We start from the raw sequence: 17,344 nt of genomic DNA, 5'->3' as shown, positions 1-17,344 counted from the left end.
AGCCTTGAAGGCCCCGGCAGTACAGAGCCAGGCTTTAGCTCAGGGTCCCTGAGGCCCTGCCTTGTGGGGGAAGCTGAATCCGGAGAGGCCTAGAGGAAACTTCCTGAGCCTGCCTCGAGTTTGAAAACCTGTCTTTAAGTTTCAAATCCCTGGTGGCAAACACCCCAGCCCCAAGGTGCTTTTGCCTAAGGATCATTAAGGTGGTATAATAGGAGTGGCTGCAACCCTTTGCATCACATCACCCCCCCACCCACCCACATCCGCTCTGTAGCATCCGCTCTGTACCTCAGCTATATATACACCTCCCTTTTACAATAAAGGGAGACCCTGCTTCGACTGGGCTCCACACCGCGCCTGATTGTCCCCCCGGGTTTGGGGAAGGCTGAGTGGCGGGTGGCGCACTTCCCCTCCTCGGTCAAGGCAAGCTGCGGGCAGCCTGCCTAATTCTCCAGCGGTGGCGAGGAACAGTCACCGCACTGCCTGGCTGCGGGATTCGCGTCTCCCCTTCCAATCAGCAGAGCCAGGTGACGGCAGTGGTGTCACCTGAAGGAGTGTGTTTCGAGGACAGCCAGCACCTTGTCCCACAGTGTGGTGATTCAAGACGTGGACTCTGGGCAGACACAGAGGAGCCCCAGCTCTGAGGGACCCTGAGAGGCAGGCTGAAGTTCTCCAAGCCTCAGTTTTCTTTTTCTGTTAAGTGGGGCCATTAACAGCGCCTACTTTGTGTCGCTGCGGTGGGGATTTAGAGAGTTAACGCTTTCAAAGGCAAGGAGCAATCACTCGAGAACTGGAAGCAGCCACTGCTCCCATCAAGCTGCAGGAATCCCCCAGCCACAGAGACTCCTGGCCTGGAAACTCTGCAGCAGGGATGGTCTCTCCCGGGCATTCCACACCGCCGCCTCTGAGTTAACGCCTCTCACTTACAACCTGCCATTCCCTCCAGAGCCCCGCGGGCAGGACTGTGTTAACAGCCACCAAGACTCGAAGCCAAGGGACTCCCTCGTGGCAGGAGATGCCAGCAATTAGAGAAAGGCCCATCTTCCCCAACGACTCCTCCCAAGAGGTGGATGCCGGACAGACACGGTGCACCAAAACAGCATGCATCTCTCTGGAGGTGCTGGTGCACAGGCGCTTCGTAGCTCCCTCGGAGCCCCAAGACACTGGGGCAGAGCTTGAACCATCGGTCTGCTCCTTTGTGGAGTCAGCAAATGGCTGGACTGGCACAGAAGATAGATGTCTCTTTATAAAAGTGCCACATGCGCCTGCTAACACGTAGCCACTGTCATAATAACGTTATATAACAAATCGCCTTAACAGAGCAGTCATTTATCCTTGCTCATCCAGCTAAAGGGTGGCTGGGGGCCACCGGAGCTAGGGGGCTTGGTTCTCAGCTACAGGTAGACTCAGGTCTGTGCCCCATGCCTCTCATCTTCCTCCCACCAGTGGGCTGATTTCAGAATTTCTGGACAGAGAGCAGAAACATTCAATGGCTCATAGGTCCCCGTTCACTCACTCTGACTCTCACACACACATCTGCCCACATTCCACGTGACAGACTAACTCATCACACAGCAGAGCCCAACAATATCAGCGGAGAGAGGCTTCCAGCAGGAGGAACTGCTGGATCGCACAGCAAAGGTCACGGACACAGGCAGCGCTGGCTTCAGGCATGTGTGATCAGTGCAGTGAGCTCAGAGGGGCCTTGCCATTGGTTGCACGCTCAGCTATAAGAATGCAATTTGTTGACATGGAACCCCACATTGGCATTTTGCACAGAGCCCTGCAAATTATACAGCTGGTCCCGGGCCCAGAGGAAGATGAAGAATTGGGAATAAGAGCTGGCGTTGTGGCACAGTGGGTTAAAGCCCTATCCTGAAGCGCCAGCATCCCATATGGGCGCCGGTTTTAGTTCCGGCTGCTCCTCTTCCAATCCAGCTCTCTGCTATGGCCTGGGAAAGTGGTGGAAGATGGCCCAAGTCCTGGGGCCCCTGCACCCACGTGGGAGACCTGGAAGAAACTCCTGGCTCCTGGCTTCGGATCGGCACAGCTCCAGCAATTGCGATCATCTGGGGAGTGAACCAGCAGATGGAAGACCTCTCTGCATCTCTCTGTAACTCTTTCAAATAAATAAAAATAAATCTTTAAAAAAAAGGAATTGGGAATAATGCAATGTTTTCATTGAATGCCACCAACTCCTCGCTGTGAAAGTGTCACATCCATGCCCCACCTCCTCCAACGTCTGCTTTCAGAACCACAGTATGGAATTTCGGCAGCTGATTCCAGCCCTACTCATCTCTTCACACCACGACTCCTCTCTAGGACAGAGGTGTGGCTCTCGGAGCAGGAGGCCCAGGTAGGTGGCTATTGGTGGGAACAGCAGTGATTTTACCACTTCTGTGTTCTTCCCAGAATTCAACCTGGGGCACCTGGTCCCTCCCATCAACCTCCCCACCCATCCCAAGTGCCACTCATTCATCCTCCTCCTCCACCACACCTTAGTGAGAGCTGCTCAGTGGGAGAAGGAAACATCATCCCCTAGAGCTTCTGACATCAAACCTGCAGCAGGACTGCACACACTCTTGGGAAATCAGAACATGAACTGGAGACTCTCCAGGTTTTCAGGCCAGAGGGGTATTCCACACTCTGTACCCAAGCACCTCCCCTCTTAAACAGGCTCAGTCTGGCTTCAAATCACCTCTCACGGAAGCTGGACTAACTTGGTCTAAGAGACATAAACATTGCAATAGCTCCCCCCACCCCCGCCCCAGGGCAGCCAGGGCCAAGGTTTGATGGCCACTGCTCACGGGGCAAGTTTCTCTTTATTCTCACACCAACTGTTAGAGCTGGCACACGTGTTCACTTCCTCCAAGCACTCCTTGAACTTGCAGTTGCGACAGGAGGCCCCAGTCTCCTCCCCACAAGAACCTTAGATGTGCCTCAAAGCAGCCAGCAAACCACCCTCTGCCTTCTGCGATGCTTCCTGCTCCAAACCTGCTCTGTTCAGAGGCCCCGCGAGCCTGCAGCCTGCTCTGGGGGGAGAACCACGCGAGAAGCAAGTGGCTGTTGCCACGAGAAATGAATCACAAGCACAAGTCGACACAAGCATCCTGCAGTTCAGACAATTACCCAAAGAACGCACTTGCTGGTAATTATGGAGCTAAAAATGGATCCACTTTGAAAATCCCTTCCTCTCTCCTACGAAAGCTGAGGAGGTGGTTTAGTGGTTTAACAACAATCAGCAGCTGAGATGCATCACATCCTGGGGTGTTTAGGAGACGAGTTCCAGGAAACTTCTTGGAAGGGATGAACGTTCCCAGAAAGGGTGATGTTAACAAAGAGCCATCAGCCCTCCCCACCGACCCCGGTACACACACAAAGCTTGGGAATCTGAAGTCAGAAGCCCATCAAACGGAGTTGGGGGGAATGTGGCCCGGGCGGCCCCACCTTGCGATGCCGCTCAGACATCAAGAGAGAGGGGCACACCCACGGCCGCAGAGTACCTCGGCCTGACTCAGCACCAGCGTGTGCTCAGGGCTGTCATAAAGCTTTCAGGTAGCAGCTAGAGGTCAGGATGCTAACAACCTCCTCTACGCACTGAGCACTAAGGCTGGGTACACGAGTCTCATCTCCCTTCATCCTCACAACGCTGTGACAGTGATGTCTTCATTATTACCCCCCTGTGCAGTTGCTCTGAGGCGCACCCTGTGGGCCACACGGACAGCCAGGGCAGAGGCAGGTCCTGGAAGCAGCAGTTCACGCATACCCTTCGGTTCTGAAGGACCCCGCGTGGCTTCAGTTCAAACTGCGGAAAGGGGAGGCAGGCATCAGCAGCCAGGAAAGGGCGGGGACAGGGGCCGCCGTCAGCCAGACAGCTCCTGGGTCAGACGGCAATGCAACACCGAGTTAAATGCAATTTTACAACGTAAGCTGTACATGGAGCAACATCTGTACCTTGAACACCCTTGAAACAAAGAAATGAACAGATCCCATTGCTCCCAACGAGGAGGATTTAGGTTATAGAAGTTAGCACTCATTTATTCTCTTAACTAATACGTTTTAAATATTTATTTATTTGAGAGAGAGAATGAGTGTGTGTGTGTGTGTGTGTGTAAGAGAGAGGTCTTCCATCCACTGGTTCACTCCCCAAATCCCAAATCCCCACAACACCCAGGGCTGGCCAAGCTAAAGGCAGGAGCCAGGAGCTCCATCTGGGGCTCCCACGTAGCTGGCAGGGGCCCAGCCATCCTCCACTGCCTCCACAGGCAGAGCATCAGAAAGCTGGATGAAATGGAACAGCTAGGACTTGAACCGGCACTCTACTACGGGGCACAGGTGTCCCTGGGGTGGCTTAACCCACAATGCCACATCTCCTCCCTAACACTTACTGAGCACCGTCAGCAGGGTCAGTGCTGGTGTACACCTGTGTCACTGGATAAGGCAATGAACCATCCTGCCCTTCCAGGCATTCTAATGGGAGCAGAGAGACCAACCACACAGTACCTACAGGAACCTCGGAAAGTAAAGGGAGTTCCCAAGTTAAGCAAAAGAACACACGAGCTACAGCAAGACCTCAACAGCCAGCCCGCGAGAAGTACCAACAATCTGAAACTACACTCAGAAGTCAGGCTGACATCATTGAAAATGATATCAAGTGTTCAGGGCACACACACGGTGTTAAAGGGATGATGTGCCTGCAGGAAGCGGGCCGAGAAGGAGCAAGTTCCACGTGGAAAGCAAGCTGTGGGCATGCGGCTTGTCTCTGCCTCAGTGTGCCAAGGGGTGCTGCCCCCAGCCCCCGGGGCAGCTCCTCCTGGGAGCCAGGAAGCCATGAGGCTGCAGAATGTGTGATCACCCAGTCACGATGCCTAAAGCCTTCAAGGCTGCATGTGGTGTCCGCTGATGTCTGTGTGGAACTTTTCACCCTGCTCTTTGCACCACGGTGAGCAGCAACTGTGTTTAACTTCAAGAAGCAGCCTAGGTGGCAGGACAGGGCGGGGGGGAGGGGAGCATGAGTAAGTGAAAAGGGCAAAATGCAGGAAGAGGGACTTGCCATACGATGTTCCCTGCAGTGAAACGTCTCAGTCTACTGTTCCTAGAAATGTATGCAAACTATATGCAAATTTGCAAGTGGCAATGCTAATGCTTGCAAAGTCTGCTTACTTACATATCCCGGGCTCTGACCTTTGAAAGATCTGGGGGCTTTAAGGCTGTGAGCAGCAGGCCCTTGGCAGAGGCAGCCACAGGCCACTGCCTGCTGTGCAGCCAGAGTCCAGGAGCCAGCAATACGGAAGGACGAGCAGGGCTAAAATGACGTGGACAGGGATTGCTGCTCCGCAATCACAGATGAGACAGGGGAAAAAAGGACAATCTGGAATCTGAGCAAAAAAGCTCTGATTTGGTCTTGCTCCATTCTACGCTACTTCATCCACAGACTGTGGAAGTGATAGCTGCAGCAGCCGGTGGGTGTCCAACGTACGATCAGGAAAGTGATTTACATATTCATGAAGTCATGTTATCTGTTACTCTTTATCCCTTGGAGCACCAGTATTTTCACATGCATGTCTCATCTAATCACACTTCCCTGCCGTGCCACAGAAGATGTGGAATTCTAACGGAGTTTCTTACAAAACATTCAAGGACAAGTGATTAGCTGGAAAAATAATTGGCTTCTTGATTAAGCACTCTCTCCCAGTGAAAGGTATCATTATTGAAATGCAGACAAAATTTCAAAAGCCTGCAACATGTTTTCCTTTCTGTCAGCTTGAGCATAGCATTTGGTTTCCCTCCTATTCAGATAGGCTCAGAAATGCCCTTTAGGTTGCCAGGTCCTGTGGCCTGCTGTCCATCCTCTCCGTACATAAGTCAGGGATGTCCTTTGGCTCAAGACTTCGGACGCTACTTATTTTACCTGCAAGTTGTTGCTCTGTGCATTTTGCTGCCAAAACTGCCCTGCAAATCCGTTTCCTGATAGAGGGAGGCAGCCCCTCCAGATGGAGCTGGCTGAGCAGCAATCCCGAGCTGCAGGTGCACAGGCGTGCCTCCTGAATGAGTTTAGGGCAGCTGCAGCCTACAGCCCCCTCCACCCATTCAGAGAGACTCCCTGCATAGCATGTCCCCCCCCCTTTTAATAACCACCCCCACCCTCCCCCTCTGACACTCCCAATAATGCTGCCAATCAACCTGCCACATTGAGTGACGCGCAGAAACCTCAAAGGAAACCCAATACCAGTTAAAAACTTCCCGAAGTCAGGAGGGCATGTTCCTGAGCCCAGCACTAGGCAGGAACAAAGGCTGTGCAGCGACAGCAGCTGGAAATGCCATCCATCATCTCACAAAGATGAAGCGCCTAGAGATCCATCCAGAGGGCACCTGCAACCACCCACTGCCGACCTGACGCTTTGATGGATGGCCACCCCCTTTCCTGAGCTCCTCTGGTCTCCAGAGGTTTCCAATGACCTGATCGCTCGCTCCCAGCTCCCCCACCCCTGTTGCCATTCAGTGCAGGCATCAGGCCTCCCCCGCCCCCTCCCCGGGCACTGACCTTTCGCAGCAGGAAGCAGATGCGCTCGATGTTCCTCAGTCGTTCCCTCTGTCGGGAGCACCAGGAAGGAAGCAGAGGGAGGGTGAGGGGGTCTCCTGAAAGACAGGGAGCAGCCCACGCCACGAGCCCGGGGCCCTAACCCAGAGCCCCCCTGGGCACCAGGCTTTCCCTAGTGGTTTCTGGCTTTCCCCCCTCTCCTTTGTCAGGCTCCTTTGCTCCCACCAGAACTCCCCCATCAAACAGCCGGGGCTCGGGCTGCCTCTCACCCAGCACAGCTTTAAATGCCCTTCTTCCTGCAGGTCCTTCCAGGAGGTCTCAGCCTCCACGTCCACACAAGACGGTCGCACTACAGAACGGGTACCACGGGACCACAGACAGCTCTGCGGCCTAAAGCCGGCCCTCCTCGGAGGACCCTCCACTCAGGTCTCCGATGGCAGGTGCCTTCTCATTCGTGGACCAGTTCTCCGTCCACTGGCTGAAGTGAGTACACCTGAGGAAAGTGATCTCCCCACTAACTTCGGCACCAACCGCGCCCCCAGGCTAAGGCCTTCTAAGAAGTCCAAGTGCATCTCTGAGGTCTGGCCTGCTGCCCAGGGAGGACACCCCAAGGCCGGGCAGCTGATGACAACCACACGATGCACTCAAAGCTGCCACCTCCCTTCTTCTTGATTTCCATAGCCACACGGGACACAGCTGGGGCGGGCAGCACCCCGTGCTTCATTACCGAGGCAATTTGGCTGCCGCAGACATAATGGTAATGAGACGCCTCGTGGATGGGGAGAGGACAGGTGGCTGGCCCACTTCCACTCCCCTAAATGAACACCATGTGAAGTGACTCCTGTGCACCCTTGAGCCCAGAGGCAGGAGCACACATCAGGACAAATTAGAGTGGCCGGGAGGACAGATGGCATCCTGCTTCACACGTGTGTGTCTGCGTGTGCGCGCACACAGGTGCACATATGCCCGACACACCACAGTCCTCTCTCCAGCAACCAGAGCAGCTGTCGAGACTCCACAGCTCTGCTGAATGCCCAGCCGGTCAAAGGAGGCAAAGCCTGAGGAGTGAGCAGTGACACACAGCACCCAGCTCCTCTCCACTGCCACCCTGGGGCTCGCCACGGAGCCCAGCAACACGTGCCGTTTGGGAGCGTCTTAAATCCAATGGCCTCGTGCCCTCATCACACGGGCCAGCAGGTACGTGGGACACAAGGCCTTCCAGGGCCAGAGCCGCCAGCCGGCCACGTCGGGGGTCTGTATGCCACTGGGAGCCTCCAATGGTGCTTCAGGGGCTCCGCAGAGGCTGAGAGAGCTTGCAGGTGAGTTAAATGAGGCACCCAAGCCATTCAACTTCCCGCCAGGTATAAAGAACCTAGTGCCTAATACGGCTCCATCCAGGGTTTTTATGGCGGCGGGGGGTAGGGTTGTTTCTGTTTTTAATCTCAGATAAGCATCTTTCCCGGGGGCACCTAGAGGCTCTGAGCTGTCGGGGGAAATGTCTGAGCTTCATGCACAGGCTCTGTAATTAATTTGTTAACTAATTAGAAAGGTGGCGTTAGTGACTGGAGTAGGAAAAGCAACTTAGGATCCAGCTGCAGTCTGCACAGCTGTGCCATTCATTCACCGTCAGACATCAGGGGACACCTACGATGTGCAAGTTCCATTCCTGCACCGGCTTTTCCCAGAAGCTCCAGGGAGCTTATCCTAGCCCTAATTTTGTTTGTTCTGTCCAAATAGGGGAGTCGCCATGGCAAGGTGGATATGGACTCCACACAGATGCCTCCTGGTTTTGTCAATCACCTATAACCTAGCGTGGGATTTGTGGGATTCGCTAAGTGATAGGAAAAATGTTTTCAGCAACATTTACTCTGGGATGATACAAGAAAGCTCAGGGCACTCTGTATGTGACGTTTTGCTGTTTGTTTTTTTTTTTTTTCCCTAATTTGACCTAGAACATTTGGGAGGAAGGAATGCGGGACCCCGTCTTCCCTGGCATCTGAAATGGAAGTGCTCTCGCTGTTGCCCTCAGGTTTGAGCAGCTCGGTGCCCCTGGGGGGCGTCAGCGAGCCAGGTGTGCAATGCCGGTGCAAACCCAAACACACAGGAAAGACATGAGACCTCGAGTGCAACCGTTTCAGATCTGATTGACCCAACTAATGATCGCATGTGGAGGGTGAGGCTGGCGGATTCAAACAAAACAGGTTTGTAATCATTTTAAGTTTCAGGAAATACAGGACATTGTTGAAGTGATTTTTACACAGCTGACTTTCAAGGGTTTGGCCCTATCTCATGGGATCAAAGCACGTGGTGCCAAAGGCGGCCTCACACCGCATACACTCAGGTCTCTTTAGAGAGACAGCAGAGCAGGTGGAAAGCACGTGTGCTTCAGAGCCACACAGACCCGGGTTCAAGTCCCGAGGCCCTGGATGAGTCCGTTGGAGGATACAAGCTGGGTCAATGACCCTCATCCGACAGAGTTTTTGTGAGGATTACAGGTTATTTACGTAAAGTTCCTAATTCATGGTAAAAACTCCAGAAACAAATGACAGTTCCAATAAGGCCTGTCTACTTTGCAGAGGAGGGCGCTGAAGCCTGCTCCTCCAAATGAGTGTGTGTGGCCTCCTGGGGGCCTGCTAATAAGGACAAGGGCCCTCTCTGTCTCAGTGGCCGAGGATGATGCTGGGTGACACCAGGTTCAGGTGGTCCCACCCAACACAGCCTTATGATCTCTCTACAGCTTCTGGCCGCGAATAGCAACAAAGCTCTTCAAATAGGCAGGAACTTGTCTTGGCACTAGAAACCGTGGCCCAGGGGGAACCTCAACTAAACACAGAACCAGCAAGCTGGGGTTGAGAAGTGCCCTGGGATAGCCTTTGACCTCAGCGGTGCTGCCTGCACACACGCTTGGCCCCTGGTTCTGGGGTGTGCTAACCAGAGAAGCAAACTGCCCACACCCATCCTCCCCCCACCCCCAAGAGAAATGGCACCCCCTCTGCTCCCTGAATCAAGGCCTCTCTTTCTACATCCATGCAGAGGCTCCCAATCAGAGGCACAACCAGGCAGACAGAAGGGCAGCATGTGGGCACTGACCACCGAGACAAGCAGGGAGACGCCGGGAGCCACGTGTGCTGAGGCAGGTGGGCTCCCATGCACTTAACCTGAACCGGAACAACTAGACTGTGTCGGATGTCCCCAGGAGGTGAGCTGGCCTTGGATCGCAGAACTCTCTGAGATGAACGCACACTAGTTGTGGATAAGGTGCCAGGAGCCTTGTGTGCCACCCCACCCACCAAATCCCCACCTGAGAAACCTGGCGCCCAAGTAGAGAGGGCCAACCAGTGTGGAGCCTCTCTCTGCTCAACGATGAGGAACCAAAGCCATTAACACGGGGCCTTGAGGACTCAACAGCCAGGGCACGGCGGGCCCTTCCCCTGGGCTACTGGGGCTCTCAGGTTCGCCCTGCAGGATAGCTCAAGCCCACAAGAATGAGCAGGCGCCTCCACAACCTCGAGCCAGCAACGGAGGCTCAGTCAGCAGACAGGTGCTCATACTCATCCTACTCATCAAAATCCTCGCCCGCCTGGCCAGGCCCTGGGCAGCGCCGACTCACCACTGTCACCATGACTTACCGCGTGCACAGGATTGCACTGGTCTATGGGGCTCTTAAAGTCCGTCCTTAACTCATCAAAGGCAATTATCTGAAAAAGAATACAGGACACTCGTGTTAGTGCACAGGGGGGTTGGCCCACCATGTCTAAAGCTCCCTGAAGGTTAGCCCCAAAGTGCTATGGGAGGGCAGAGGGACCTGCGGGGGTCATCAGATCAGTCAGGAGCTGGTCACCGCTGGAGCTGATGATGGGCACGTTGATTACGCTCTTCAGCCTGCTTCTGGGTGTGCTTCAGATGGCCCCAGAGAAAGCTACCTAAGCCTCCTGTGCCTCACCAAAATGTCGAGAAACTACTGTGGCGAGGGCAGGCTGGGCTGTAGATAGAGGCATGGACTGGGAGAGAAATGCACAGGAGGCGGGCAAAAGAAAAAAACAAGGAAGCAGCATCGACAGGAACAGAAATGACTGCACGTCTAAGGGTCCACAGACTGGAGAGCCAGCGCCCGGGCAGTCGGTCCTTGGCAGCGGGTCCACTGGACACGGCCCTAGAGTTCAGTCTGAAGAAAGCCTGCCCGGACAGCAGCGGTTCCCCCACTCGTGCGGGGGCAGAATGGTACAGGGGAGCTTCTCCAGTCGCGGAGGCACAACCCACCCACAGAAATAATTAACTGAGGGGTAAGGGCTCTCAAGTTTGCATACTAACCCCAACCAGGCTGTCTGCAGCAGGTGGGCTACCTGGTGGAACGAGGCGGTACGTGGCCAGGGGCATGTCCCCTCTGAGGGTGGGAAGCCTCAGGTTCTCTCAACCTTGTCTCTTCCACTGCACATAAATGGACGAAACCAACTCCCCAGTAAGGCACAGCCCAGGGGTCCCCAGATGCTTGGCAGAACTGCCGAAGCAAGAACGCCAGCTCAGCACCTCGGACCATCCCCGACCCAATGACATGGGGCTGACAGTAAGGACAAAGCAAGAGGAAACAACTTCCTTCTACACAGCAGTTATGAGGATCATTGTAAAGCAGTCACAGAGGCGGGCATCTGGCCAAGCAGCTATGATGATGTGTAGGACATCTGCATGCCACATCCGAGAACCTGGATTCCTGTCCCAGCTCTGCTTCTGACTCCAGCTCCCCGCCAGTACTCACCCCAGGAGGCAGCAGGGAGCAGCTCAAGTACTTGGGGCCCTGCAACCCACATGGGAGACCTGGATGGAGTTCTAGGTCCTGGGTTTGGCCTGGCTCTGACCAGCTGTTGCACACATTTGGGGAGTGAATCTACTAAGGGAAGACTCTTCTCTCTCTCCCTTCCCTCCCTCCCTCTCTCCTTCTTTCTTTAAAATAAATACAAATAAACATTTTTTTTCAAAGGACTCAGGAGAAATAGCAATGGTTAACATGAGAAAAGGGACAAAGTAGAACAAGATTACTACATGTGAGGCAGACTTGAGTTTCATATTACTTTCTTAAATTTAGTAAGTAGTCAAATGTCATCTTCACTTCAATACTCCTACCGAATTAAAAGAAAACCCTAGTACCGCCAGTACTAAATGAACCCACTTCTACAGCATCCCTCCCCAGACAGTTCATCATCCAATTTATACTTAAACTGATCCGCAACAGAGGTCCACCACTTCCTGGGGCCGCGCGTCCCCTCTCTGGCTACCTCTAGCTAATCATCACCGTGCTTTTCTGAACTGGCACGTGGCTCGCTGAAGTGTCCACCCGCAGTCTACCCACGGCAGCAAACTACAGCCTGCAGACCACGTCCAGTTGCTCACCGGTTTTTGTACAACCTGTGAGCTAACAATGGCTTTCACACTTTAAATAGTTGAAAAAAAACAAAAGAATAATATTTTGTGATGTGTGGCCATTATAGTAAATTCAAACTTGGGGTCCATAGAGTTTTACTGGAACACAGTGACACACTTCTATGCACACTGCTTCCACACAACAGAGGCACAGCCAAGCAGAGGCAGCAGAGACAACGTGCCTGCAAAACCCCAGATGTGTTCTCTCCTGCCTTTGGTGGAAAAAAATCACCAGCCGCTGGCCCATGCCCTTATTTGCCCTCTAGACTTGCACTGTCCAATACGGTAGCCCCTAGACACAAGCAATTACTTAAATCAATTAAAATTTCATTTGTAGCCACAGTTTAAAGCTCAGAAAGCACTAATCTAATAGGTTCTGCACAGCAGAAACATAAAACATCTCCATCATTACAGAAGTTCCACCGGACAGCTCTGACTCCGGGCAAAGACAGCCTAGGTCAAGTCACTCCTCCACAAGGAGTTCCCTTACGTACTCTCGGCTTCATGACCCCAGCAAATCCTTCTTCTTCCAGCTCAGTCTCTCCTACTGTTATTTACACAAACCGATTCTCGGTCACCTGTCATTGGACTGTCCTGTGCTGGCATCACAGGTTATAAATACCCATGCCACAGTGGAACTGTCAGAACAGAGCCCCTGACCCAAGGTGAGGTGGGCTGGTGCAGGGATTAAGAGCATCACTCACCCCTTCTGTTCTGTAGCCTGTGCTTCTGTTAATGAGCCTGACTGTATTGGTCCTTCTGTGGCCACCACACATCCCTGGCTTTGCACCGAACCTGTGTTACCTAAAAGCCCTGAGTCTTCCTCATGGGCCTCAGTTCAACTCAGTCCACGTCATTCTGCATGAGCACTGTTGGATGTGGGAGCCCGAGAATAGGAACTGACCTTTATCCCAATTAATTCCTCCCTATTGGGTCCAATCCATGGTCCAATCTCTGGAGACACAATCTATCTCCCAGCTACAAACCCTAATACACATTCCCATTTTAGAAATGAAAAAGCTGATGCCAAAAATATTTAAATGACTTGGCCAAGATCACTGGTCTGGTGCCTGACACTAAAACCTAAGCAGGTGCACTTAATATTCTCCTGCCTCCCGAAACACCCAAAGAGAAGGAAACATAAACCCCAACGATGTACAGAAAAAGGAGCAAATTCCCCCTTAGAATGGAGTAGATATTCGCAGAGGAAGGAAACCCCGGTTACCCTGTGTGTAGCACAAGCTCATACAGGCCCAGGCCCAGGCCCAAGCCCAGGCTCCTGCCCTGTGTCCTGGAGCAGAAGCCACAGGCACTGCAGTGCAGAGGATGCAGCGGGCGCTGCACAGTTCTATCTGCAGCCAAGACATTAACATCAGGGCAGTCTGGGAGTGTCTTCCGCACGACAACAATGCCACAACCCAGGGATGGGCACTCGAGTGGCTGGCACAGTTTAATTCCACTGTATGCACAGACCAGCTTCTCTGGGTACCCTCTGAGGCTCCACCACACCTGACAGCAGCACCTTCACTGCTGACCCAATGATAAGAGCACTCCAATTCTCACTCTCATTTCTTTACTTCAAAATGTAACACAGGGACTGGCGCCGCGGCTCACTAGGCTAATCCTCCGCCTGTGGCGCTGGCACCCTGGGTTCTAGTCCCGGTTGGGGCGCCGGTTCTGTCCTGGTTGCTCCTCTTCCAGTCCAGCTCTCTGCTGTGGCCTGGGAGTGCAGTGGAGGATGGCCCAAGTGCTTGGGCCCTGCACCCGCATGGGAGACCAGGAGGAGGCACCTGGCTCCTGGCTTCAGGTCAGCGCAGTGCACCAGCCATAGTGGCCATTTGGAGGGTGAACCAACAGAAGGAAGACCTTTCTCTCTGTCTCTCTCTCTAACTCTGCCTGTCAAAAAAAAAGTAACACGGGAGCATCCACTCTTTTGGGCGAATGTTTCTCCGACTCTCGACAAATGCAGTCACAGGAACTCCTCCTCAATCAAGACACAGAATGGCAAGGGCAGGTGTTTTGGCACGAGGACTAAGCCGCCACTCAGAACAGACCCAGCCCTTAACAGAGCACCTGAGCTCAAGTCCTGGCTCCACTCCCGATCCCAGCTTCCTCTTAACGCACACCTGGGAGGCCGCAGGTGATGGTTCAAGTAGTCGGGTCCCTGCCCCCCACGTGGAAGACCCAGATGGAGTTCCTGGTTCCTGGCTTCGGACTGACCCAGCCCCGGCTGTCACAGTTATTTGGATGAGTGAACCAGCTAATGGAAACATTCATTCTCTCACTCTCTTGCTCTCAAATAAACAAATAAATTTAAAACAATACAGAATGGTTTGACCACTCTATCACTCCCCCAAGACAATTCCCCCCTGTCGCCCCTTTGGAATCAACCCCCATTCCTAATCCCTAACCCCTTGCTCCCTGGCTGGCAATCACTAATCTGTTCTCCAAACCTAGCTTTGGCTTTTCCAGAAAGTCACAGAAGTGGAATCATGCAGTAGGAGACACAGGAGTCGTTCTTTCTAACAATGCATTTAAGCTTCAGCCACACTGGTGCCTCTACCAATGGTTGCTCCTTTGTACAGCTGAGTAGGACGCCATGTGTAGCCAAGCTACAGTTTGCTCACTCATTCACCTGCTAGAGGACATCTGGGCTGCTTCTAGACTTGGGCAATCCTGAATAAAGCTGCCATAAACATTTGCATAAAGGCTTTTGTCTAAAAGCAAGTTTTTCATTTCCTTGAGTAAACAAGAAGGGGTTGCTGATCCGTGGGGTCACCACATGTGTAACCTTAGAAGAAACGGATGCAACGCTTTCCCAAGAGGCTGCATTCCCACAAGCAGCATAGGAGAGCTCCAGTCACTCTGCATCCTAGCCAAAGCATGGTCCTGTCAGTTTCATGTTTTAACATTGGCCAGACCAGTGGGAATGCGGGTTATCTCGCTGCAGCTGTAACTGCACCTCTCCAGTGACTAACAGTGGGGAGCGTCTTCCTGTGGACTTTGCGGTCGTCTGCACCTCTTCCTTGGTGGAATCTACGTTCAGGCTGGCACAGGGGTTAGGCTGCTGCCTCCGACGCAGGCACCTTCTATCAGAGCACCTCCTGCACTTGCAGTCCAGCTTCCTGCTGATGTGCCTGGGAAGAGAGCAGAGGATGGCCCAAGTACTTGAGTCTTTGTCACCCACATGGGGAACCCAAACAGAGGTTCAGGCTCCTGGTTTTGTCCTGGCCCAAGCATGGCTGTTGTGGCCATTTGGGGAGTGAACAAGTAAATGAAAGATCTCTTTCTCTCTCCCTCTCTTTCCTGTTCTGCCTTTCAAATAAATAAAAATATAATCTTTTTTAAAAAATCTTGTTTGTTCTCCATCTTTTTTAATTTAGCAGGTGTTTTTAGATTTATTTAATTGCAAGGCAGAGTTGCAGGGGGAGGGGGAAGGGGAGGGAAAGGGAGATCTTCTATCTGCTGGTTCACTCTCCAAATAGCTGCAATGACCAAGGTTGGGCCAGACCACAGCCAGGAGCCAGGAGTTTTAAAGATTTATTTATTTGAAAGACAGAGTTAGAGAGAGAGGTAGAAGCAGAGAGAGAGAGAGAGAGAGACAGACAGACAGACAGACGGGGGGGGGGGGGCTTCTATTTGTTGGTTCACTCCCCAAATGACAGCAACAGCCAGAGCTGAGCTGGTCTGAAGCCAGGAGCCAGGAGCTTCTTCTGAGTCTCCCACACGAGTGCAGAGGCCAAAGCTCTTGGGCCATCTTCTGTTGCTTTCCCAGGCACATTAGAAGTGGAGCAGCCGGAACTCAAAGCAGTACCCATATGGGATGCTGGCGTTGCACGTGGTGGCTTAACCTGTTATGCACAATGCCAGTCCCAGCATATTGTTTTCTTGTTGGTGATTTTAGAGAGCTATTTACACGTATTGGATACAAGCCCCCTGTGGGTCACGTCATTAGCAATCTTCCGTTCTCCTGTCTTCTCGTGCTTAGCACACTCGTAAAAGCACCAGCTTTGCATTCTGACACACATCAGCTCACGCCGTTCCTTTTACGTTCCTTTTACATTTCCTTTTACGACTCACACTTTTGGTATCACACCAAGAACCTCTTTGGTTCTAAGAATGTGTAAGACCACAAAGATTTTCTCCATTTTTCCCTAACACCTGGAGTTTTCTCTGTGGGAAGGTTTAAACTACACATTTAATTCCCTTACATATGCAGCACTATTCCTATTTCATGCTGTGATCTGGCTCATTTCATCAAAGTTGTCAAATGTACGGATTTATATTCAAAGCTACTCTCATTTCTTATTGCTCCTCCCCCGCCCCAGGGCATCTCTCCTGCTTTTTCTCTAACCAAATTTTTTCTGATAGAGACTTGGTATGTTTATAGCATAGACTGTGGTGATAGGTTCACAGGTACGCAGGTGTCTCAAAACTCGTGAAGTTTTGTGCATTAAATAAATAAATATAGCTTGAGGGGAGGCTCCAGTGAGCACAGTCAAGGCTAGAAGAGTGCGGAGCAGAGCCACGGGGCCAAAGCAAGGGAAGCTGCTCTTCAGGGGCTGCACCACCGAGACTCTGGGGAGCTACCAAATCGAGGCTTCACCGTGGTGTGGGCCCTGCCTGAAAAAGTAGGGCCACGGCGGAGCTCCAGGGTGGGATCCGAGCTCCCGCAGGAGATGCTGCAAAGAGGAGGGGGATGCCAGGAGCTGCAGGAAGCCCACGCTGGTGGCTCCAGGAGAGGAGAGATCCAGAAAGGAAAGGAGCCATCAAAGGTGGACCCTGCTCCTGCCACCACCAGGCCTAGGCCAGTCCATCCCCAGAGGCCCTGCAGCCACCCTGCAGCCTCTCCCCTCACTCACCCAGGCCTGTAAATGAGTTGCTGCCAGATGAAGCCCAGCCTGAAAGGCCTGGGCACTGGCAGCACCGCCTGGGTCTGCCCAATGGCCAACGTCTGGACTGTCTCCATCCCCCGCAGCCTGAACCCAAGTGAAGATGAAAGTAAACGTACAAACCCTAAGAAGCCTCTCATGGGATGCTTCCTTTGTCAGTCAGGTCCACAGCATTTAGAATCAAAGATAAAAGTTGGTGCCAGGAGCCAGTGCTGTGGCATAGCGGGTAAAGCTGCTACTTACAGTGTTGGCATCCCATATGGGCACCGGTGCGAAACCTGGCTGCTCCACTTCTGATCCAGCTCTCTGCTATGGCCTTGAAAGGCAGCAGAAGATGGCCCAAGTCCTTGGGCCCCTGCACCTGCATGGGAGACCCAGAGGAAGCTCCTGGCTCCTGGCTTCGGATTGGTGCAGCACCAGCCATTGCGGCCAATTGGGGAGTGAACCATCGGATGGAAGACCCCCACCCCCCTCTCTCTGTGTAACTCTTTCAAATAAA

At 52.9% G+C, this 17,344-nt stretch overlaps 1 protein-coding gene across 2 annotated transcripts in view; it reads right to left on the bottom strand.

Moving 5' to 3' along the window:
- The window catches only part of CNIH3 (cornichon family AMPA receptor auxiliary protein 3), a 260,846-nt gene that overhangs the window by 44,832 nt on the left and 198,670 nt on the right, over positions 1 to 17,344 (bottom strand). For both annotated transcript variants that reach the window (XM_062210456.1, XM_062210457.1), the window contains exons 4-5: positions 10,168 to 10,236; positions 6,542 to 6,589 (exon numbers count right to left, since the gene is read on the bottom strand). In XM_062210456.1, the coding sequence (XP_062066440.1) occupies positions 6,542 to 6,589; positions 10,168 to 10,236 (117 nt within the window). The remainder of the gene's footprint in view (positions 1 to 6,541; positions 6,590 to 10,167; positions 10,237 to 17,344) is intronic.

Source organism: Lepus europaeus, chromosome 14, assembly GCF_033115175.1.
Source record: "Lepus europaeus isolate LE1 chromosome 14, mLepTim1.pri, whole genome shotgun sequence".
Taxonomy (NCBI): domain Eukaryota; kingdom Metazoa; phylum Chordata; class Mammalia; order Lagomorpha; family Leporidae; genus Lepus; species Lepus europaeus.
This window is presented reverse-complemented; position numbering and strand designations above follow the sequence as displayed.